Below are 26,495 nucleotides of genomic sequence, written 5' to 3'. Positions count from 1 at the left end.
AAGGCTGAAGGCAAAGAGGGATTGGAATTAGGGTTGTTAACTAGAACAGAAAGTGTTTTTTTGGGGGGGCGTTGTGAAACACCTCTAGAGAATCTAATTCACCAATGGAAGTTGTTTTTTGAATAGTTTTGGGCTGCAGAAAAAATTGAAAGTGTGATTTTTGGACTAACAATGCTGGGTAGCAGAGGATTTCTGTTTCCTTTTTTCTAACATATGCCTCATGTTCCTTAAAGCGAAATTTTAAAGTTGTCTTAGCTTGACCAACGTAAATTAAACCACATTGGCAAGGAATCCTGTAAATACCCCAAGAATTCATATTTGGAATGTGGTCCTTGAGTATGGAACTTGGAATCTCATTGACAGGAGAATAAACGAGACGAAAGTTAAATTTCTGTAAAATACATGCAATTTTATAGCTAACTGGTGGAAAGAAAGGAATGACAACAGAATTCTTATAATCTCCTAAAACAAGCGTGTGCCTTTTGGTGTGTTGAGATAGCTTTTTGATATTCTCAACAGACCAAAAGGAACACTATTGTTTTATTACATTATCAGAAATAAATATTCAGTTTCTTTAACACCCTAAAAAAATAATTCATAAATTCAAAAAATATAATTAAAAAATGTTAGATGATCATATGAGTGTAACAAAAGATGCTTTTGTTTAAAGTTTTGAAAAGCATGAATATGTAAAGATAGCACAAATGATATAAAACTAGATACTATATTTTTTAATACATAGGGTATGATAAAAAAAAACAGGGACTGAAGCTATACCATGTACAGATTTGGATTCAATCACCTTCATTAAGATGCCAAACAATGTTACAAATTATCCAGCAATGTTTCCACTACTAAAACATGCCTAAGCCCCCCCCCCGGATAATAAGCAGCTGCCTCATCATGTTCTATTAGATTTCCTTAATGTTTAGAAATCCACTTTCTTTCAAGTCATACTGAATTTTTGAGAAAAGGAGAAAGTTACAGAATACAAAATCTGGGGAATGTGGAATCACACTAGAAAAAATTTATGCTTGGTCAAAAACTGCTATGTATGCTGAATGGGCAGATACGCAGTCAGGGTAGAACTGCCCAATCATCAGGTATGCAAAACTGTAGTCTTTTCTATTGTTTCTTTTCCTCAAGCACTGCAGCAGTTTATTCTAGTCCTTCAAATATCAACAACCTCTCAAGCTCAAATCTTCAGTAAAAATGGACTGGATTGAACCATAGCTAATACTGAATTCTTCAGGTATGTCATGAAAAGTGATTCGATGATTTTCCAGCTGAAAGTGTCTTTTATGCTTTTCTCAATTATGTTGGTTATGGCTCTCTTAATTATTGTTAACGTCAACATTTTCTTGGCCATCTTGGAAAAATTCCAACCACTTGTAAAATCCTGCGCTGCTCATTGACAATTTGAAAATTTGCATAAACTTTGCATAGAAAATTCAAATCAGAGATTTTGTTTTACATGACACATGACAATGAAATAACTAAAAAACTTAATTAAAATTTGTTTAATAATAATAAATTAGAACATATTTATAATTGTATACCAAAAAAATGTAAATTTTTGCATGACTTCAATGATTTTCTACATAATAAGCCAAAAATAGAAGTATGAAAGTACATAATTCTAAATCTATACAAGATGGAATTTTTCCAACACTTGCGATTCCAATAAATTTTGGTCTTTTGTGTTGCGATGGTCATCTTAAAGAAGCCAGCATGATGATGATGAACCCAATTTGAATAAGAGATTTATTCTAATCAAGGTTATTGGAGTTTGTTAAATAAATTCTGAAGTAGAAGAGTGGTAGGTCAAATTATTATGCTCTTACGTTATTAATATTATGTATTAGTTACAAAGACAAGCAGTGAAAACTTTAGCAAAGACAAATAAAAATTTATTTTACATCTAAATTCTCTCAGTAAATCATATTCTAACAGACAGAAAATAGATCGATAATGGGAAATAAAAGCAAAGTTAGATAAAAACTTTACATGTAAGTTTTACTTAGTAATTTCAAAAAAACTCACAGATTAACAAACTATCCCCCCCCCTTGAAGTCTATTAACCCTTTGATGCAGACTGCCTGTAATTTCCTCAGTAAATTTTGGTCCCATTTCTGAATTTAAAATTTTTGTTTTTCAATTTGCAAGCATTTTAATCTAAGGTTAAGATTACGAAGCTTTAAAAAAAAATAAATAAAATAAATAAAAAAAATGAAAGAAAGACATGCACTCAAACCTGTTTTTGTGCGATGGATAGAGATTGCATGAAAAAAAAATTGCACAATATTTCACAAATAGCTACAAAAATTATTTTTTGTAACACAATTAAAAAGCACTTTTTTTATACAGTGAATAGGGACTGCATAAAAAAAAGTCTCGCATAGAAAATAATTTAAAACCTTAAAAAATAACCAGGAATTGCTTTTTTAAACAAAATCAAGACATGAGGCTTGGCAACTACTTAGAATCTTGCCAAACCTTTTAGAATCTGATTTAGAAAATACACATGCAAACATTTTTAAATATTTCATTTACATATCTACTTATTTTACACATACAAAACTTTTCAAAATGTATAAACGCTATCCTTCATAGTCTGACAATACACAAACTTTCTTGTGGTAAACTACTTCAAAGTCGCTTTCGTCACTTGAAAATACTCCCTCACACTCGCATAGAATTGACTTTTTTCAGTTACCATGTAGTCGGTGATCGGTTTTTGTCACGAGTGTTATTTCACTAGACGCTTGTATATGTCTCAGAAGCCAGATATGCAAGATTGAAGCTCCTTGCAGAATTTTGAAGTTCTTTCAAAATTGGCATTGACTGCAAGAAAATGACATTCTAATTTATGTCAAAGTTGGAGACCTGCATAGATTTTATCTGCTGCATATAATCATATCATTATGTTCCAGGTTGACTGAAATTTTCATATACGACACAAAAATAGGTTTGAGTGTATACAGATAGATACATTAAATTTTCACTTTCAAAATCAATACAGATGATTGCAATAACAAAGATTAAAAATTAATTACCTTCAGGTGTCACTTTAACCTTATTTTATCAATACTACCTGCTCAGAACATGAAATGAAATTTTACTATAAACAATATGGAAATGTTGCAGATCATTCAAAGTATCTATTAACATAAAAATCTGAAAGAATGGGATATGACACTGAATAGACAACTGTCGTGTAGTGCTTCACCATATAAATCACACTGAATATTTTCCCAAAGAAATAACCTCCCCAATGCAATTAGAACTGGAAGTAAAATAACTCATTTGGCATATGAAGCACAAAAATAATTTTAATTTGACAGCAAAATTAGACAATTTATGTATCAATGTGCATGGATGGTCTCCGTTATATTAGAAAGTAGTCATCTTAGAGAATGCTATTATAATTAAAAGTATTAATGTTTATTTTTCAGAAGTATTAACAATTTTCATAGGTGTCATCTGTGGGATGAGAGAATCATGAAAGGATTCACTGTAATTTTCTTTCAAATAAGAAAATAGGTTTGTAGGGTTTTGCTGTATCTAGAAGTTTGGGTTAATGTCCTGCAGACCCTATTAGACTGGAAATGAGTTATCACTTAATTTGGGGGTGGGGAAATCTAAAGATGGTTAAAATAGCCTTTTTTGAATAAATCTTAAATAAACAGAAAGTAACTGCTTATGTGACAGACGAACCTCCACTACTTGCAGGAACTTAAATTAAAATATCAAAAGGCTCAATTTTAATGTAGACAACGTAGTCTGAGATTACACATAAAATAGACTGCATAGACTGCTCAAGTTGGCACAAGATAGTTTATAACACATACTTTAAATATCAATTAGCAAGATACTAAAGGCAATAGTAAACTTAAGCAGAGATGTCAATAATAAGTAACAGCAAGACAAGGCATCCAGAAGTTCTAATTTAAATATTCAAACCCTCAGCTTAAATGCTAATTAGCATTCTGGTAAGGATTATAGAAGGGAAAATTACAGAACAGGTTTAAATCATAATAATTGTTTAATTAATGTAAAATACCTTACATGTTATAAATAATTTTTTAACTGAAATAGAAAGCTAACATTACTCATTTAATTTTAAATAATGAATCAGCTTTCAAAATGAGCAAATGTACTTCTATAATGTTAAGTGATTTTTTATAATACAGAGAATGTAGAAAATGGAAGTTCTAAGCCCTAAATTCAAATATCAGCTTTTACTAAACATCAACAGTAGTGTTTAAGAACACTGAACATGGTAGTTTGACCCAGGTTTCATCCTGGCTAATGGGTTGACTGCATGGGTATTTCCCTCTTTTACAACTTAGAAACAAGCCTTTCTTAGAAAGTTCTTCATGAAGACCCCTTTATGAAGATAATATTTATGTGTTCTCCATATTTAAACAAATATACACGATACATAGTTTCAGTGTACACCTGGCATGTAGAACTGTTTTTAATCCTCACCTCTGGTTTGGTTGACTAATGTCAGGATGACAAAACCATCACAGTGGTTCACCCAAGTATATTTCTGAGCAATGACAAGCTATGAAAATTTTAATACGCTCTTTATTGCATTTTATGTTATGAAAACAAAATATCAAATTCTATTTAGTTTTTCTACTTTTCAGAAAAATAAAAAATATAAATAATTATGCATAAACAAAAAAACATTTAAAAATTTTTAAAAAGTTAGAAAACAATCCCAAATTATCTCAGAAATTATATAAAATAATGAGTAAATTTAAATATGCAGAACAGTTTATACCAAAAGTTGCCACAATATTTTTTTTTTCACTTTAACATCAATATGCCACATCAATTGATCTTTAAGGCCAAGCGATGATTTTCCAAAATTGCTTTCACATGAAAAGGATACAATTCTCTTAAAAATTTTTTTCATTGAAAGAGATTTTTGATAAATCTGAATTATATTCTACAGTGTAAGGTCTTGTTGACGTGAAAGTATTGTTTATCAAGTTGAGCAATCATTCAGCATTGCTAGTTTATGACTGTCTGATATTATATGCAACTTGCTGTTCATTTGATTGGCTGTAACCATTTCATGTAATTGAATGTAAGTAAAATTAGTCATCTTTGCTGTTACAAAGCAGCTAAATACATTTTCATCGATGCATAGAAATCTGCAAGATAAAAATTAATCCAGGGCAATTTCAGAAATTAATTTTATCAACTGATAGATTTAAATGCTGGAAATGAAATCAAATATGCAAAAACTAATAAATATAAATAGATTCTCGTTACAGCAAAAACTGATTTATAATTGAAAAGACAGACTATTTATTACTTTTTTAAAAAGTAGTGTCATGAGGATTACAATTACATACATAAAAACGCACTACAAAATTGGAGAAAGTTTTTGTTTATTTATTTATTTTTTTAATAAATAACATATATTTATTTTTAGTTACTAAATGGCTTCAAAATCAACAAACACTGGACCAGATCGAATTGAAGACCACTTGTAATTATTTCATGTATAAAAAATTATAAATATCACCATGCATAACCTTTCTCTTAAAAACAAAAAGAGTTTTGTTAATTCATATGGAAATTGCACATATTTCTGAGTTTGATGCATTAATTATAAATATATATTTATTAGTACACATAATCCAACAAAATGAAATTTCATTACAATAGCATTTTCTTAAAAATGCTATGAACTACTAAAAATTTAAAATTATATATACGAGGGCCATCCAGGAAGTAGATTACGTTTCCGTCTGTGTCCGCTAGGGGCGGGGCTAACGCGGCCATCTTGGGGTCAGAGCGTTGCGCAGCTCAGTCTGCATCTAGCCGTGCTAGTGAGAGGTTCGTGCTGTGCTCCGTTCAGATACTGTGACGGTTTGAAATGTCTGCGTTAATTGAAAATCCCGCGAGGTGCGCTCAGTAATAAGGTTTCTGACTGCAAAAAACTGTAAACCGATAGAAATCTATCGGCAGCTTCGTGAAGTGTATGGGGACAACATTATCACTGAAGGTGGAGTGCGTCAGTGGGTCATAAGATTTCAAAATGGCCGAACCAATGTTCACGACGAAGATCGAAGTGGGAGACCCAGCATAGTGACCGCCGAACTTCTCGAAAAAGTCGATGCTAAAGTCCGTGAAAATCGAAATTTCACAATAATGGAACTTTCTTTGAGTTTTCCACAAATTTCGCGAAGTTTGTTGCACGAAATCATCAGCGAAAAGCTTGGTTACCACAAGTTTTGTGCAAGATGGATTCCAAAAATCTTGACAGAGGACCACAAAAATCAGCGAATGGCTGCAGCGTTGAACTTTTTGGACGCTTACCATAAGGATGGTGACTCTTTACTCGATCGCATCGTTACTGGTGACGAAACATGGGTGAAACATGTGAACTGTGAAACGAAATTGCAATCAATGCAGTGGGGGCACACAAGTTCTCCCCAAAAACCCAAGAAATGCATGCAAACAATGTCGGCAAGGAAGATGATGGCGACTGTTTTTTGGGACAGAAAAGGTGTAATTTTGGTGGACTTCCTGGAAAGAGGCACTACAATAAACTCTCAAAGGTATTGCCAAACTCTCCAAAAACTCAGAAGAGCAATTCAAAACAAGCGCAGAGGAATGTTGAGCTCTAAGATCTTGTTGATTCACGACAACGCCCGGCCCCACACGGCAAATGTCACTCGTAAAGTTCTTGAATCTTTTAAGTGGGAGTTGTTTCCTCATCCGCCGTACAGTCCCGACCTGGCACCGAGCGACTTCCACCTATTCCCAGCAATGAAGAAGTGGCTGGCTATGCAGCGTTTTGATGACGACGCACAGCTGCAAGAAGAGGTAACGAAGTGGTTGAAGGCGCAGGCGGCCGAATTTTTCGACGAAGGAATTTCCAAGCTCGTACATCGCTACGATAAATGCCTTAATTTGTATGGTGACTATGTAGAAAAGTAGTATTTGAGTGTGGCTTTCATCTGTATATAATAAAATTTGTTTCCTATACTTTGTTTATTTTTTTATTCCAAAACGTAATCTACTTTCTGGATAGCCCTCGTATATGTGTAAGAAAAATAAAGAATATGTAAAAGATTAAATTAGCATTGTAAATTTCCCTTCTCAATTCTAAAAATAGTAACCTCTCTCTGCACTGTGTCATTTCTAGATTAATCCATGTCATATGATTCTTACATAATTCTGGTGATATAAACGAAACTAAAACGCAAGCAGCCAATAGTAATTTTACAGCAATATTAACTATCCAATCAAAATACATTGAGAACCAAAACTAATGCAGTCTGAATTAAGATTTCACCCTGACCATAACACATTTGCTTCCTACGCTTTGGCTTAGCTGAACTTAGGTCAGGCTGTCTGTCTGCTCCTTCTATCTTACTGCAAATTTACCTAAAATGTATACTTTTTGGAATAGGCACAATTAATGCGCCAACTTGATTGTGGCCACAGCATGTTTGTTGAAATTTTAAAAAATGGAGATTTAATCTGCCTTCGTCTCCAATTTTCTATTCATTATAGATCAACTCTTCTATGCCATCAAGATTTTTGCTCGTCATTACTTCTAAGTTTGCTTTTATCATATATATAAATATATACACACACATATAAAACTTTAATAGTTTAAGTAAACAACAAACTATTAAAGTAAAATATATATGCAAATATTGAAGTAAAATATACACAAGCCTTATTTATGAATATAATTGCATAATTTACAGGAAATTAAAAACCACTTACCAAAACATATGATTAGAAAAAATGATAAAACATTCTGGCCAACAGTTAAAGCAGCAAACCATGAAATGGAAGTATCAAGCTTCTTTTCAGTGGAGCTGCTGGGAAAATAAATATGTACATTTTTACAAATTTAATGCACAGATTTCATATACAGTGCAAAATACAAGATATGATACTTCACCAACATGATAAAAAAAAAAAAAAGGAAGAAAGAGAAATAATTACACCAAGACAATTATTATGCAATATGAGCATACCTGAACCCAAGAAACACCCAGCAAATATGTGTGCCACTGTCTAGATAAATATTGCAAAAACTGGACATGATGCAGGCAAAACAAAAAACAGCAATCATCACAGATGGGCAAAATTTGGCACAATAGCATGCAATAAAAAACAGAATTGTCTGAAATATGAAAGAGTAAGAAATAATATTAGTTCAAACTTGTTTAAAATACACAAAAATTAGAAATACAGTCATAAGTCGTTAATTCGGACACCCATAATCCGGATGAGCATACGTCTAAGACCTTTACGACTGCGAATATGCGTGTGCGCATGCGCAAAATAAGTTTAAGAATGCGCGTTTAATGCATAACGGACGGTATAAGCTAAGCTAAAATGATCTAATTCAGTTAATGTTGCAGATTGCGTTGTCCCTTAATCTTCGAATTGGATCCGGCTTATCATTTTTTGCAGACTGTTAGAACAATTTTATAAAAGTAAGCTTGAACTTTCAATTATATCAAATAGAATATCTGATATATATTTACTAATATGTAAAGGATCTACAAAGCGAAAGTATGTTTCGAAGTCCATTAAACAAAAAGTGGACTTGGTGCAAAAAATGGATAAAGGCATATTCTGTGTTTATCTAACCATTCCGAAATCTGTTTATCAATTTCACGCTGCTCTGGGGGGGGGGACGCCTCGGCGCACGATGAATTGGAAGTTGATCTGTCAACACTATCCTTATCTTCAGGCCAGATGTTTTTATTTTATTTGGCTTATAATTCCTTACTAAATGTAGTATTTCATCTCGATGTACTCCGTCTTTGATATGATTTAAATCAAATTCCTCGTCATTATAATTCGCTTCCGATAGCGAAGAAAGTGACACAGATGTTATTGAAAACGAAAAAATTTCGATTGACAAATTAGTCGGTATTCTCGACACAGCAATTATAGGACTTGAACAGCGGAACTTTGTAACTGAATAAGAAATTATGTCTGTTTATAGAATTAAAGAGAAAGTATTATCACATAAAAAATGAAGCAACTTAAACAACTTACACTGAATGAAATGCTTAATAAAGTAAACAAATAAATATTAAGCTTTTTTTTTTTTTTTTTTTTTTGTAAATTTTGATACCCTTTAGATCATAATTGTTCTTTATTTCATAAATTACGGTTTCATATTTTTAATTTTATATTTTCTGCATGCCATCTTACCAGATTTAAACTGATGATCTATAATCCAAAAGGAAAAATTGAATAGATTGATAATCCGGAATCGCCGAAGTCCTGACAAGTCCGGATTAACGACTTTTGACTGTATAATAAATTAAGATTCAATAAAGATCTAATAACATACAGACAATATATTAAAGGTGTGATATTCACAGAGAAAATCTTTGTGGATATATTAAAAATATTAATACAGAATTCAATGAACTTCAAGAAAAGACATAATTTTGATCAAACCTATGTTCAGTTTTGATTTTGAGACTATTTAAATTAATGCTTCATATTTCATTAAAATTGATAATGATAGATAATTTAAAACAACACCTATTTGCACGTACAAGATTAGTTCAGTGAAACCTCAAATCATGAAATGAATTCATTCCTGAAGGCTGTCTGTCATCTCAAGTTTTCATAAACTAACCCATAGGAATCATGAAATGGATTAATCTATTCCTGGACTATAGATGATTGCTATTTAAAATTTGGAACAGTAATTTGTGCACAAATTCATACTACAAAATTAATGGAAATAATTCAATCTAAGGCCAAGAAGGTAAATACAATATTAAACAGATAGAACTGACAAAAATTTAATTTTATCATACTCATATGAAAAAAAAAAAAGTGGACGATAAAAGTGGAAACTGAATTTTTTTGCAGGAGGAATTTTTTTGGTAATGCCATTTAGCCGCACAAGTAGCCAAATAGTTAAAACTGCTAAATACTGGGAATTCAGTCCAAATGAATGGGCTAGTTACATGCTTGGTTTTCAAGATTTTCCCATATGTAATGTGAATATGAGTCAGTTTCTCTTAGAAAGGCCTCTATGAAGGCATCCCTTCTCTCAAACAGATAGCCCTTGCATGCTTTGCCATATTCCAAATTTTAGCACCACTCAAATCTGCTTGAAACTAAGCCTTCATTTTATTCCAAATTTGTTTAATCTGATGTTTTTGTTTTGGATTTTAAAATATTTCTAAAATAAGGTTCTAAAACAGCTTTGTTATTGAAAATGCTTTAGCTACAGCTGTTGTTGCTTTATCAGGGTCATATTATTGCACGAAACTTACTCCATTTTTCACAAATTTTGCAGATCAAAGAATTGGGTTCATCTACTTTTGTTTCCTCTTCCTCTGAAGATGCTTCCTTCCCAATTTACTTTTGTTGCTGCTTCAGAAGTTATTCCAATTATAGGTTCATCTACTTTTGATAGGTTCATCTACTTTTGTTAGGTTCATCTACTTTTGTTTCCTCTTCCTCTGAAGATGCTTTCTTCACAATTTACTTTTGTTGCTGCTTCGTTATTCCAATCATTTTTTGATGAGTTCATTTTTATGGTCCTCTAGTAACTCTTTCACACTTTATAACAGTTTTCATGATTACCTTCCAAGCTCATGACTAACGATCATCGAAAATATCCTCACTGTCCATACTTTCAAAATCTCTGTCTACAACACAGTCTGGCTATACTTCCAAGCTGAATTCATGGTCCTGTAAGTTACTTGTTGCTTGGCTTTTTTTTAATAAGAGTTAAGCAATGAGGAATATTAAAATAATGCTTGTAAAGGACTTTGAGTGTTACTTACATTACATTAGCTCCAAACATGAATGACAATCATTTGTTGCTGACTTGAGTGTCAATAACTCGAGACACTGTTCACCATCCAAACAATTTTTGTCCAGATAATCTGTTTCGAGGCATCTGTAATCTGAGGTTCCACTATATATGTATGAACTAATAATTTTTTCGTTTAATTATTTATTTCATTTCAAAACAAAATTATCTTTAATTACTTTAACTTCTGTCATTAGCAACAATTATCTGCTTCTTCAGCTAATCATTGCTAATTATTTTAATTTGTATCATTAGCCATGATTATTAGCATTAGAAATGCTGCTATTTTTAAATTACAGCTAAGTAACACAATTATTATCATTATTTCTTGATGTGCATGCATGTGGAAATGTGCTGCAAATTTGATTTAGAAGTATTTATATTGTTTAACTGAACTGCAATGGAATTAATTGTTCCCACAAATATAATACTATTTAGCATCATGATTGTCCCTAGAAAGGTATGAATGTCACCTTTTTATTAGTATGTCAACTTTTTAGTAACCTAACAGGAAGTCTGAAAACATAATTTTATACAAAGTAATAATAATGATGCTAAGATAATCAAAACTAATGAAGTTTAAAAAAAAGAAATGAACAAATAAAAATTATAATTATATTAATAAAAGTTTTTATTAACAGTAGGCTATTTTCAAATACAGTTGTACAGATAAACTTTCCTACGAAACCAACACCAATTAAGGTTCAAATTTTACCTAAATTTCTAAGCCAAAGTAGGCATAACATTTTTTCCCCCTCTTCAGTCAATTTGTTACAAAAGGAAGAGATACTAATAGTAAATAGTTTTAAGAGTTTACTATTAAAGTTTAAAAGAGTCAGAACAATATTTAAAAATATAAAAATCATAAGATTAAAATAAAACTGTACTCTGATCTTCATATGCAAATTTTAATTTAACACTGAAACATTTTTATGCTAATTAGGTATGATAGACCTACTATTTAAAGAACTAGTCCCATATACAATGCGTTCGGAAAATCACCATGCACTTACACAATTACATATAGACATGATTATAGGTAAGATATTTTTCCAACCGATGCAATTCAAGGGTATGTTTTATGTAACAGCTGGTTACAATGTTTTATGCAACTGGTTACACTGCAGTTGCTTTGTCTGAAACTTAGTCTCATTCCATATAAAGTAAAAGTGGTTCAGCAATTCCCAGTGACGCTAAAAAACCAGTGACATCAGTTTTGTGAATGGTTTTCAGCAGTTCCTTGCAGACAATTCTGACAATATAATAGGCAATGTTTTTTTTTTTTTTTTTTACTGATGAGGCATAGTTCCATTTATTATTCCAATTATTAGAAGCATTCATTTACAGCCACTTGCTTCCCAAATTGGAAACTGCTTTTCGTGATTTCCAAAAATATTCCACAGGCACAACTTGCTGGAGTCTTTGAGAAGAGATAAGTGCACATGTCTCGAGGCTCATGATGAACATTTCCAACAATTACTGTGAGGTAAGTGAAAGTTATGTACAGTCAAAAGTCGTTAATTCGGACACCCATAATCCGGAATGATCTATAATCCGGACCTCAAAGCTACAAACTTTCTGCGCATGCGTCAATGTGACGCATGCGCAGAAAGTAAGACCTTTACGGCTGCGAATTTGCATGTGCACGTGCGCAAAATACGTTTACTAATGCACGTTTAATGTATAACGGACGGTATAAGCTAAGCTCTAATTATCTATTTCAGTTAATGTTGCAGATTGCGTTGTTCCTTAATCTTCGAATTGGATCCGGCTTATTATTTTTTGCAGACTGTTAGAGCAATTTTATAAAAGTAAGCTTGAACTTTCGATTATGTCAAATAGAATTTCCGATTCATATTTACTAATATGTAACGGATCTACAAAGCGAAAGTATAATTCGGAGTCCATTAAACAAAAAGTGGAATTTCTGCAAAAAATGAATAAAGGAATATCCTTTGTTTATCTAAACTCTGTTTATCTTTAACGCCGCGGCACGCGCAATTAATTGGAAGTTGATCTGTCAGCACTATCCTTATCTTCAGGGCAGATAATTTTATTTTATTTGGCTTATAATTGCTTACTAAATGTAGTATTTCATTTTGATGTACTCCGTTTTTGATATGATTTAAATCAAATGCCTCGTCATTATAATTCGCTTCCGGTAGCGAAGAAAGTGACAGAGTGTTATTGAAAACGAAAAAAGTTCGATTGACAAATTAGTCGGTATTCTCGACACAGCAATTATAGGACTTGAACAGCGGAACTTTGTAACTGAACAAGAAATTATGTCTGTTTATAGAATTAAAGAGAATGTATTATCACATAAAAAACGAAGCAACTTAAACAACTTACATTGAAAGAAATGTTTAGTAAAGTAAACAAATAAATATTAAGCTTTTTTTTTTTTTTTTTGTAAATTTTGATACACTTTAGATCATAATTGTTCTTTATTTCGTAAATTACGGTTTCATATTTTTAATTTTATAATTTCTGCATGCCATTTTACCAGATTTAAATTGATGATCTATAATCCGGAAAAATCGATAATCTGGAATCGCCGAAGTCCCGACGAGTCCGGATTAATGACTTTTGACTGTATTACCTTTTTTACTGCATGACAGGTGCATAGTCACTTTCCGAATGTACCATAGAACATAAAATCTTATGAAATGAGTTGCTAAAAACATCAGTGGTAAAAGAAAAATAGCTATGATTACATTTCTTTTTAAATTAGCACCATTTGAAGTATCTGCATACTTATTTAATAAAGAGAAGACTTTATTCAAAACATAGTTATGCATTTATTTTACCAGACTGCTTGCAACAAATACTCTCCTTAAGAAAAACATTTTCTGTATTGCAAAGATGTCATATCCATTTACTGAAAACAATAAATATCTCATAAGAGGTTTCATTCAAGTTGTTAAAGGGAAAAAATGGATATTAATATTTTTCACAGCAATAATTAACTTACTTGTTTATTTGCAACTTTAATATTCTTTCCAGTAGCTAGTGTCATTACATGAGGATCCAGAGGATTCCCCAGTAGAGATAAACTAAGCAAAGGAATTTCAAGGCAAATCATCCAAAGCATATGAGCAAGAGGCAAAGCCAAAGGCAGGAAAAACATGTCAGCAATGATTTGAAGTAATGCAATACTCAGGCAACAACACAACATAAACTGCAGACCATTTCGAACACTACACATGAAATGCCTTGCCTGAAAGAAATTAAGAAATATGCTCATTTGAAAGAGTATTTATTTTAAATAACAAGGACTGCACTTTCAAAGTAGCTGGAAAATATTTTAATAAATTAGATTTATAAACAAGCCACAAGTCAGAGCAACACTGAATAAGCACGTGTGATGCATTATAGTTGCATTCAGAATCACATAAAGAAATAAGCAAAATTGCATTATTTTAATACTGTTTTAAACTTTTCTGACAATTAAGAAGATGGTCAAGGATTCTAAAATGAATGAAACTTAGATAAAAACATAGTATTATTTAGTACTATTTAAGCACCATATATATAAACCTGTCATTATAGATATGATAGTACAATACGGGGATATTAAATTTTATAATGTAAATAGTGATTAAATAATTTCAATGAATAGAATAATTTGTTTTAACTTTATTTATGATTTAATTCACAGTAATGATATTCAGTTATAAATACCTTCTATATTTATTGTGAATGTTCTTCTGAATCTGTAACTGTGACTGTAACTTTAATTAACTCTAAGTTTTGATTTCGAATGATAGCAACATAGAATTTTTGTGTAGCATATTTTGTAAAACACTTTAAATTATGCTTGTAACTTGAATGCTTTATTAAATGTTTTCAAAATATTAGATCACTGTTGTGAATTCAGATGAATTTTAGATTTAAGCAAAAAGATATTCATCAGCTGCGGACTCATTTACAAAGACGGTAGAAGAAGCCTTAAGGTGAATATTCATCATTCCTTTATTGAACTTTTAGAATAATATTTATCAAAAGTTCAAATTCAAATAACTAAATTTCATTCAAGAATTTTGCATGTAACTCAGTTTTATTTTTAAGTATATATATAAGTTATACTTATATATAATAAGTTTTAAGTATATATATAAGTTATACTTATATATAATAAGTTTTAAGTATATATATAAGTTATACTTATATATAATAAGTTTTAAGTATATACATAAGTTATATAAGTTATACATGTTGACTATTTAAAATACATGAATTCAAATACAAAAGAGTTTAAATGGTAATTTCACTAACCTCCATAATGAGATGATACAAACTGATTGGATCTTCTCGGTGAAAACACAGCCCACAAGGTAATGTGTTTAGAATAGAGCTTAAGTTATCGAAACTAAGAAATCTCGGATTAGGTGCAGTATCAAAAACTGACTGTTGAATGCATAAATGAGGATAGAGGGGTTCAATGGCAATGCTAAGCAGAAAAGATAAATAACTAGTTTTTAAGAAAGAAATATGAAAATACCATAGACAATACACAAAATATCAAAAATAAAATAACATTTCTGCTTTGCCAAATACAATGCTTTCAGCTGAATATCAAGCGTATATGTAACTGCTATTTAAAAGAATACATTATTTTCCAGTTTATAATATCCATAGATCTAAACGTTAAATTTTTACTTGTCATAATAATAGTACCTTTTCAATTATCTTTTAAAATTGAGAAATAAATAAGTGAATATGAATGAAGCTGAAATATGGAAAGAAGGCAAATATTTGAAGATAAGGAGAATGATAAAACTGGCATAAAATTAAATATGATGCTTGTTTGATTTATTCTATGAAGTAAATTAAAACAAGAAAGATTTTAAAGGAACTATGCTTAATTTTATAATGCATATTTACCTTGAAATATCATTACAACTATGCCAATGATTTTAATCGTGATTAAAATCAGTGATTCACATCATGATTTTAATTGGTAATTTTTTTTATCCTTGACTAAAATCAGATATTCTCCCATATTTCTAATTATGGGAAATGGGTTAAAGATCCAGTACAAAGTCCGAGATCTGGACATCCAATATCCGGACTCAAAACCACTAAGCCTTTTTTAGTGTGTGTGTGCTTTACGCATGCGCATTTGATTCCCCCCCCCCATAATGAAACATGTAGAGAGTCCCAATTCTTAATTTCACTTCAGCACTAAATAAATACCTTGTTATTAAAGAAGCAATAATTTAGCATAAATTTGTGTGGTAAATAATTTGGATCCATAGCTGCATATCTGCTTGGCCTACATCTCAAGACTAAACATTCTACATACAAACAACATTGATTTTACATCTACTAATATTTTATATTTCTGATGTCAACCTGATGAATCATTATTTATTGTATTTTGCTTTCATCACTGCATGTTTATCAACACATGAAAACTTGAATAATGACTCATGCAGTGATGACCAAATAATTTTTAGTCCAAAAGGGCTTTGTCCCTGAGCGGCTATTGTTTTCATTTTGTGATTTTGCGTTGAATCACTCTGAATGTCCATTTCACTCATTAAACTGTTGCCACCAAATATTATTGCCCCATATTATATTTGAAGAAATTAAATAATAAAGAATCTGCATAAATGTATGTATGTTTCTCACACTGTGATAAAACTATGGTACCTAGAGCCATCAAATTTTGAATGACATAATCCTACTGCGAATACGGGCATCTGGAAGCCCAAATTTGAAATCTGGAATTAGTTTTATTATCAGTTTCATATTTTATAAAACTTTAATGAATTTTTTATTAACAAACTCAAGGATTTCAAAGAGAGCAATGGCAACATTGTACAGAATAAACATTTTTATATCCAGCGCATGAGACTGTGTATCAGAAATTCTACAGATATGCTCAATTTAAAATTATTTTGCGATATTACTCTTGAACTGAATTTTCTGATTAAAGTGCAAAGAACATGATATTTAATTTAATAATTTATACCTTTATTTAAAGGTAACACAAAAATGTTACAAAAACCGCCCCTTTGGACATAATTTAAAATCTGAAACCTTTCAGATTTATATATATATTAATGATTTAATAACAAAGAGTATGGTAACCTTTTATGTTGACATTACGCTTGGCAATGATTACAGATTTAAGTTTTAAATAATGCGCTAAGAATTGTTGATGAGGAAAAATTTAACAAAAATCTCTTTCCATATGCTAAAAATTAAATTTTTTTAATGATACTCAATAGCCAAAAGATAACATTTAGTGCTATTTGAATTAAGAGTAACTGATTTGTTTTTCACATAAACCCAGAACCGATGCTAGAGCTTGTATGGCCACACCAGGCAGAAGAATTTAGAGAAGCACTGAGAAACAAAATCAAGGGATGACATTTTTTTTTTTAATTTAGGGAAAGAACTGGGAACTGAAATTTAGGGGCAGCAAAAATTTAGAAGTTAGGGAGGTGCTTGGTAGCAGAATTCAGGACCTGCAAAGAGTACATCAGGCGGTACAATGTCTAGCACTGGCCCTCAATAAGCCTTAAGCATATGTGGGAATTTATTTCATCAGAACTCGCATAAGCCTTGAGCATGTGCAAGAAATAGATGTAAGTATAATAAATAACTAAACTAATACAATTCAGGCTTAACTGTCTCAGTGCATGATAGAAGCAAGACAAGATTTAGCAGAACAACTTGACTTTCATCACCAATCTCATGAAACACAGCCAATAATGTATAGCAGATGCTATTAAGCTAGTCTAAAATTATACTTTTCTGATTCACAAGGAATTTCAGTCAATATAGTGCTACAATTTCAGTTGATATAGCACAATATGCACTGTTCCTTAACTTTCTAGTTTGATCCAGCTTATTATTTTTAAATTCAAGTTTTATAGAAAGATGATGTATCCATATTATTCTTTCCTTCAAATTGTGCGCCCATCATTCAGCCTATGGATATCGGAATAGTCTGCGTGCTGAAATGCAAATATAAAGTAGAATTTTTAAAAGCTATGTTACATTTCTTGAATAATGGGCAAGACTATTCAAGAATTTTTTTAAATATTTTTGCATAAAATCTGCTTTGTGGAGCATCACAAGATCGTGGGAGGATGTGTCTCCAGATACTTTAAAAAATGTTTGGCATAGTTTATGGCCAGCTACTATATTTCATGGTGAGGATGACGAATATGATAGCCGCAAATCTGAAGGTTTTCGGATATCGTGAACCAAAGATGAAATTTTTCAATTAATGAGTTTTGTAAAGAAATGTGGAGAAGCTCTAATAAATGAAGATTGCATAACAGAAGATTTTAATTGCGATGACAATATCCCAATGATCAATCAATTAACAGATGGCAAAATCTATAGTATAGTTCTAAATCCAGAAAATACCACTACCGAAAGTGAAGAAAGTGACAGAGAGGTTATTGAAAATTAAAACATTTCGATTGATAAGTTAGTTGGAATTCTCGACACCGCAATTACAGGTCTTGAACAAAATGGAATTTTGTAACTGAACAAGAAATTATGTCTGTCAGTAGAATTAAAGAGAAAGTATTAGCACAAAAAAGAAACTTAAACAACTTACATTGAAAGAAATTTTTAATAAAGTAAACAAATAAATATTAAGCTTTTTTTGTTGATTTTGTTATCCTTTAGATCATAAATGCTTCATTATTTTATAAATCACCATTTCATATTTTTAATTTTATAATTTTTTATAATTTCTACTTGCCATCTTACTCCTTTGATGGGCGGTGGGACAACAGGCGTCCCACCTTTTTATGTCTTTATCTCCCAGATGAAAGCTGCAAAATTCCATTTAAAATGCATACAATTATGCTTTTTAATTTTCTAAATGTATAACAGATAACAGCACTAGTATTCATTCATGGAAATAATGTACAATAAAAATTCCTTACAGGTCTAACTTTGAAGCATTTTTTTTCGGGGGGGGTTTTCTTATTTTCTTATGCAATTTAAATCGTCTGAACAACAACTTCTGGTGCAGAATGAATATTTTTTATCTGAAAGTTTCCTTTTCTAATAATAATTATTATTTGAATTCATATACAGTCAAAAGACTTTAATCTGGACTCGTCGGGACTTCGGCGATTCTGGATTATCAGTTTTTCCGCATTATAGATCATCAATTTAAATCTGGTAAGATCGCATGCAGAAATTATAAAATTAAAAATATGAACCTGTAATTTATGAAATAAAGAGCAATTATGATCTAAAAAGTATAAAAATTTACCAAAAAAAGCTTAATATTTATTTGTTTACTTTATTAAACATTTCTTTCAACGTGCACAAGCATAAAGCATACATTACGCATAGTCGAAATTAGAAAATTGCAACCAGAAAACTATTTGATGTGTATTCGTAATATTTATAATGACGAGGAATTTGATTTAAATCATATCAAAGACGGAGTACATCGAGATGACATACTGCATTTAGTAAAGAATTATAAGCCGAATAAAATAAAAACATCTGTCCTGTAGTGCTGACAGATTAACTTACAATTATTGTCATTGCACGCCACGACGTCCTCTTCCCTCCCCCCCCCCACAGAGCAGCGTGAAATTGATAAACAGATTTCGAAATGGTTAGAGAAATGAAGGATATGCCTTTATCCATTTTTTGCAGCAATTCCACTTTTTGTTTAATGGACCTCGAAACATACTTTCGCTTTGTAGATCCTTTACATATTAGTAAATATATATCGGAAATCGAAACGCAGTCTGCAACATTAACTGAATTAGATAATTTTAGCTTAGCTTATACCATCCGTTATGCATTAAACGCGCATGCGTAAACGTATTATGCGCATGCGTTAACGCATATGCACATGCATGAAGGTATTATGTGTATGCGTAAATGCATAATGCATTTACACATGTGCAGAAAGTTTGTAGCTTTGAGGTCCGGATTATAGATCATTCCGAATTATGGACGTCCGGATTAAAGACTTTTGACTGTATATTAATTAAAAATGGTTAAAATTAAAAGGTGGGACAAATACATCCCATTGCGCATGTAGGAATTGCTGCTACTAGATGGCAGCACCATTCAGTTTTTTTTTAAATTCAAGTATCATGTTCATTCTATATATAGATAATGCAAATTTATATTTTTTCATAAATTGTAGTAATGTTAAAACATGAAAAATATTTAGTATTTTTTCCGAAAAAAATGAAAATATAACCCTGTAACATGAAATGTCATTGACTATTGAATGGATATGTGAGTGTCATTCACCATAGAAAAATATCTTAAGCAGAGGAAAGAGAGGCGAAATGTAAATAAACACGACGGCCTTCTAAATATCTTCCTTTTCAGACCTGTAGCAAATAAAGTACTGGAGCGAAAATCTTCTCTGTTACAAATCTATTATGAAATCATTAAAAAATACCTAAAAAGTCACATAGAGAGTGATTTTTTTTAAATTATGTCTTTTTTTTTTTTTTTTTTTTTTTTTGAAAAAAATATTTTTTATTTTGCGAATATATCAATATTTTCTAGATAATGATTCAAAAACTTTTTTTATTTCTTGCATTTTCATTTGGTTGCTAAAACTAGCATAGATAAGTAAGTTAGAATTTACACTCTGACATAGATGCCATTTTACTGCTCTAGATGTGCAGTGGGACAAGCAGTATCGCACCACGTCATTAATTACCTTAAAGGTTGGCCTGTTTTTTTAATGCAATAACATTGTATCAAGGATTAATTATCTATGTGTAAAGTTATTTTTTTCCAAAAAAAAAAAAATTTTATGGTTCGAACATCAAAGGGTTAAACTGATGATCTAATATCCGGGAAAATCCCAATTCAGGAATCGCTGAAGTGCCAAAGAGTCCGAATCTCGGACTTTGCACTGTATACTGTAATGCTTTTAAAGAGTTTCATTTACTGGATTTTTTTTTTAAAGAAAGAATCTTTTTAAAAAAGCAAAGTTGTTTATAATATTTTAAACAACCTATTTTGGTATATTGCACCAAAGTTTATCACTTCCTTGCTTCTCTAATCAAAAGTATAAATCTAATATTGAGTGCACTAATTTAAATGCATGGTACATGATCTAAATAAATATGTTGCAAAAACACCATTTTCTCAAAAATATAAGATAAATCATCAGATAAATAAATTTTTTATTCTATAAATAGATCATTTTGTAATGTGAAAAATACTCAATTTATAAAAATAATGGAAATATTGTCTCCATCTAGAGTGACAGATGTAGTAAACAAATTTAAATGATGAAGAAGAAATGAATAAAGAAAAATTTAAATGACAAAGAAGGAATATGAAGTAATATTGTTACGAAATGTACAGACGCGGTAAAATGGCTTCCCCACAAAGCAGTTTTGGGGTTACCATAAAATGGCAAGGGAAGGCAGGGTTGCTACATTTGGCGCAAAAGTGCCCATTTGGGGGCATTTGGCGACAAAACTGGCGATATTCCACGGACAGATGGAGAACCTTCTGGAACGAATTCTTTCCGGTTTAGCCCAGAATGTTCTCGAACACAGGCCAAAAGCTACATAAACCCTGCTGGTCCGCAGTCAGTCAGAGTGTGCTTCATCGAGAGGGCGAGTGAGTGTGCCTCGTCTAGATAGTATCGAGTTCGTGTCTCATCTAGCGAGTCAGTCCCTGCGGAGTCGATCAAGTTGACAGCCGGGCAGCGAGTATATTGCGGTTAGTGCATTGTCATGAGAATGTGCTGAGCTCCGGGAATGATTGAACCCAAGAGTGGGAGCTGTGCTCTGTGTGTCATCGAGTGCATCGCGAGTTGTAGCGTGGAGAGTCTCGAGAGTACGCGGAGTTCTGAGAACGACCAAGCAGAGTCGGGAGCTGTACTCTAGTGCTTTGCCATGAAGCTCTCTCCAGTATGATAGTCTGTTAATCTGGAGGCTGTGTCGCTGATCGTGTCAGCATGTTTATAGTAGTTCATCGACGACTGTAGAAATGTGTTTTGGAGCTGTCCTGATAATACTGGCCAATAAAGTGTGTTTCGATACTTCATCAAGTGTCGTCATTATTCACTCCAAATCTACGAACCTTGTATGAACATTAAGGAAGAAAATAACACAGCAACTGGTGTCAGGGAAAAAAAAAACGTAAGAACTGTTGTCAGGAAGAGGGAAAAAACGCAACAATATACTTTAAGTTTACTGACATGAAAATTTAGACTTGCTCGATACAATTAAAAAAGTTGAAAACAAATTTAAATGTAAAGTTCCTAGTTTTGAGAATGCAACAAACACGGCAAAAATTAGAAAATAATTTTCGACTTATAACTTATGGTTGTCAAACACATAAATTTATTTTACTGACCAAAGATTTAAAAATATCACGTTATAGAGCATGTTATACAGAGCAGTCATAAAATATTTCCAAAACCACCAGCTTGCCCAAGCTGAATTCAGTTAACAAAATTAAGAAAGTAATATACCATATGAAATATGTTAGAACTCAGTATGGAACTCCTGTGAAATCTATATAAAGATCTTACCAATTATTGTGGAAATTATGGAACAAATTCAAGATACTATAATAGACAAGAATAGTCAATCAGAAATTCTTAATATGGCAGCCAAATGAAATGTAGATCTATTACTTCATTGGAAGACATTTTCAAACACTTTAGACAAAATGCAGAAGGATAATAGCAGCATTGCTAAAGCTGTTAAAGTTTGGAAATTTCTTGAAAACAACTTTAAAAAAATATTGACAAAGCATGCAAAAAATTATTTAAAACATGATATGATTAAGCAATGTCATCAGCACTTTTTCATCACATACTATATCACCAAAATATAAAACTGAAGCCTTAACAGCAAGTGAAGAGGAAGTGGCATTGAAATTGGTTAAAGAAAAGTATGCAGACATTGCTTTGGTCGGCATTACATTCAAATTTATATTTCATGCTCACCATTTTTTAATAACCTTTCTGAAAATGAGGCATCCAAGTCAAAAGTCAATGGTAGAAATCAATAGCTCTTGTAAAAGAATACATAAGAGAAAAAGAACTGGATATAATTAAAATGTTAAGCACAGCAAAAGCTTCATCAGCACAGACTGAAAAATGTTTTCTACTATGGGATCATACACAATTAAGAAACCAGTAAATGGTTAAAAAAAGGCATCAAAACTTGTTTCCCCCACCCATTTTAAAGTACTGAATGCAAATAACAATAACGCAGATATAATGTGATACGCTGTTTTGAAAATAAGTGTCATTCCTATGGTTATATTTACTCATATTATTTAATTGGATACTTGCATGTTATCCCACTGGCCATTAAAGTTGGCAACTATTGAAGCACAAAATTTGGCAGAGATTTTGCCAATCATTCCTGAGGAATTCTAACCACACTTTTATTTTTAACTCATATATTCATCATATAATAAAACATTCATAAGTCTCTCTTCACAATTAACAAAACAGCTACTGCTGCAGAAGCATTCAATTTGCTTTGTTTAAGTGCTTCATAGAAAACTTTCAATGATTTCTATTATTTCATTAGGCTTTGTTTCTGGATAAGCCATGCATAATCAAATTTGTGACTGCACTATGGTTCATTTAGAGTTGACAGAATTAAATCAGGATAATGAAAAAGCAGAATAAATGAGGAAAAGAATGGGTTATACACCAATTTACTGGAACATCTGTTTAGAATGTTTGTGTACAAATTTTCTGCAGGTGAGTGTTCCAATCTATTATTGTTTTATTGGTTACATCCAGCTGTTCTTTTCCTCATTTAAGAGATGTTAATTCTCTGAGAAGCTCTAAATGAACTGAAGTGCAGTCACAAATATGATTCTGCATGCCTTATAAAGAATTGATTGACTATCAAGAATTATAAACACTATAATTACAAGTTCTTTTTATATGATTTGTTTGCTAGTACAGTCAAAAGTCGTTAATTCGGACATCCATAATCCGGAATGATCTATAATCCGGACCTCAAAGATACAAACTTTCTGCGCATGTGTAGCGTTGACGCATGCGAATAAGACCTTTACGGCTGTGAATATGCATGTGCGCATGCCCAAAATATATTTACGCATGCGCGTTTAATGTATAACGGAAGGTATAAGCTAAGCTAAAATTATCTAATTCAGTGAATGTTGCAGATTGCGTTGTTCCTTAATCTTCGAATTGGATCCGGCTTATTATTTTTTGCAGACTGTTAGAGCAATTTCATAAAAGTAAGTTTGAACATTCGATTATGTCAAATAGAATTTCCGATATATATTTACTAATATGTAAAGGATCTACAAAGCAAAAGTATGTTTCAAAGTCCATCAAACAAAAAGTGGAATTGCTGCAAAAAATGGATAAAGGCATATCCTTTGTTTATCTAACCATTCCGAAATCTGTTTATCAATTTTACGCTGCTCTGCGGTGGGGCGGCGCGCAATGAATTGGAAGTTGATCTGTCAGCACTATCCTTATCTTCAGGGCAGATGTTTTTATCTTATTTGGCTTATAATTCCTTACTAAATGTATTTCATCTCGATGTACTTGTCTTTGATATGATTTAAATCAAATTCCTCGTCATTATAATTCGCTTCCGATAGCGAAGAAAGTAAAGTAAACAAATAAATATTAAGCTTTTTTTGGTGTGTGTGTGTAAATTTTGATACCCTTTAGATCATAATCGTTCTTTATTTCATAAATTACAGTTTCATATTTTTAATTTTATAATTTCTGCATGCCATCTTACCAGATTTAAACTGATGATCTATAATCCGGAAAAATCGATAATCCGGAATCGTCGAAGTCCCGACGAGTCCGGATTAACGACTTTTGACTGTATATATGTGGATAAAAGTCTATACTTAAATGGTTAGAGTAAATTTGCAAGTTACTATTGCCAAAAAGCTGCCAAGATATTTTCTTTTTATTCTACTAGTTAATAAAATTATGTATAATTTATATTATTTTTAACTAATAGTTAGTATATTAATTTACATGTAAAGTATGTATCACGCTTCTTAATATCATCTATTTCGATGTTTAATTACTTTGAAAACCATAAGTGCATGATAACCATTAAATAAGTGAAAATAAGGAAAAAAAATTTTTAATTGCAATTTAAATTTTAAAAAACACTTTTTAATACATCTCTGTTATGGGCAAACCTAATGCTGATGGGGGAAAAAAGTACAGTATCTTATAAAATAATGCATAGTTTACTATGGAAGGTTGGTTTGGTTTATTTGTTTATGGTAAAGCAATGCAAGGCTATCTGACTGAAAGGAGGGCTGTCGAAAGAGAACTGGCTCATATGCATATAACATATGGGAAAATGCCAATTTCTAAACTATGTGCAACAGACAAAAACAATGAACTCAAAAATTAGTTACAAATGTAGAAAGCAAACTGCAGTCAACTCTAAAAAGTCTGCTAATTAAAAATAATAGAAAAGTAAATACTTCGATTTTATTAAACTAAACCAAACTTGAGTAGTTAGATTCCCACATTTTTATTGAATCAGTTTTCAAATTAAAATGCTTTAAACAATTTATAATCTAAGCTGCAAATACATCAGATATAAAGAACTAAAATGCAAATGTATGCATAATATTAATGACAAGTTAAAACACATTTAAATAAAAGAAGTTCATAATAATAAAACATAATCTAAATTTACCTTGCATCTGCCTGTAAAAATATGGACATATTTTCTGTATTAGCTGAGCTGCCTAAACAGCAAACAACTTCTCCATATTCTTGCATTATACATATCATTTCCCTAGTTGCATCTGCAGTACAATCAGTAAATAATGATACTTGGAGAGGTACATTATCAACATTTTCTATATGAGGTCTAATATTTTCTGTTCCTTTAGGTAATTTTGCCTGCAATAAGAAATCCTTTAAATCTTTCGAGGAGAAATTAGCATATAAAAATTGAAAATAATAATGTTAATGTTAAAAAAATAATGTTAAATTTTAAAAAAAATCTTAGTTTTTTCTTTTTTTATAATATATCTAGAAAATTGAAGGGATAAAAGAAAAAAAAATTCTGAAATAATTCCAAATGAATTTATAATACTGTACAATATAAAATCTAAACTCAAATGACTCGGTTTAAAGAATGCTATATATTAGATATAACAATTTTTACTCTGTCGGGGGGAGGGATCTGAAAAGTTAGTTTTGAAGGATGTTTTGTCTCTTGAAATGCAAGCAATCCTTTTAAATAACATTTATGCCAGACAACTTATATTCTTTAAGAGGCTATTAGAATTAAAAGTATAAAAGTTACCCTGTTGGACATATCAAAAGTAACAGGTGCGCTTTGATCTGTGCTTTCTGTCACATGGCTTGGAGAATGGGATAGGTTGCCTTCATCAATAACAAATATATCTTGAACAGATGACACAGACTTTTTATTTGAAAATTCTTGATCACCACTGTGGAATAGATAATCGGTTCCTAAATGTATTCTGAAACAGCATTTATAGGCTATGATTTAAAAAACAAATTCCAGCCAATAATACAAACATGAAAGAATCATTAGTTATTTTATGTTAATTTTTAACTTTAAGTTATACCTCAACTGAAGAATATCATTTCATTCAGTATTTTATAAGCACTTCAAAAACACAGAAATTTACAAAAGCTTGCTGC

At 31.3% G+C, this 26,495-nt stretch overlaps 1 protein-coding gene across 5 annotated transcripts in view; it reads right to left on the bottom strand.

The window, feature by feature from the left end:
* The window catches only part of l(2)k05819 (transmembrane protein 94-like protein l(2)k05819), a 127,413-nt gene that overhangs the window by 4,404 nt on the left and 96,514 nt on the right, over positions 1-26,495 (bottom strand). For 2 of the 5 annotated variants that reach the window (XM_085817612.1, XM_085817615.1), the window contains 6 exons: positions 26,131-26,311; positions 25,513-25,721; positions 15,125-15,299; positions 13,821-14,066; positions 8,022-8,170; positions 7,765-7,862 (listed from right to left, as the gene is read on the bottom strand). In XM_085817612.1, coding sequence (XP_085673738.1) covers positions 7,765-7,862; positions 8,022-8,170; positions 13,821-14,066; positions 15,125-15,299; positions 25,513-25,721; positions 26,131-26,311 — 1,058 coding nt within the window. The remainder of the gene's footprint in view (positions 1-7,764; positions 7,863-8,021; positions 8,171-13,820; positions 14,067-15,124; positions 15,300-25,512; positions 25,722-26,130; positions 26,312-26,495) is intronic. The other 3 variants (XM_085817613.1, XM_085817614.1, XM_085817616.1) reach the window with 3 other exon arrangements.

Source organism: Stegodyphus dumicola, chromosome 5, assembly GCF_044657685.1.
Source record: "Stegodyphus dumicola isolate Sdum_Otavi_A_Nest chromosome 5, ASM4465768v1".
NCBI classification, from domain to species: domain Eukaryota; kingdom Metazoa; phylum Arthropoda; class Arachnida; order Araneae; family Eresidae; genus Stegodyphus; species Stegodyphus dumicola.
The sequence above is the reverse complement of the archived record's forward strand: the minus strand, read 5'-3'. Positions and strand labels throughout refer to the sequence as shown.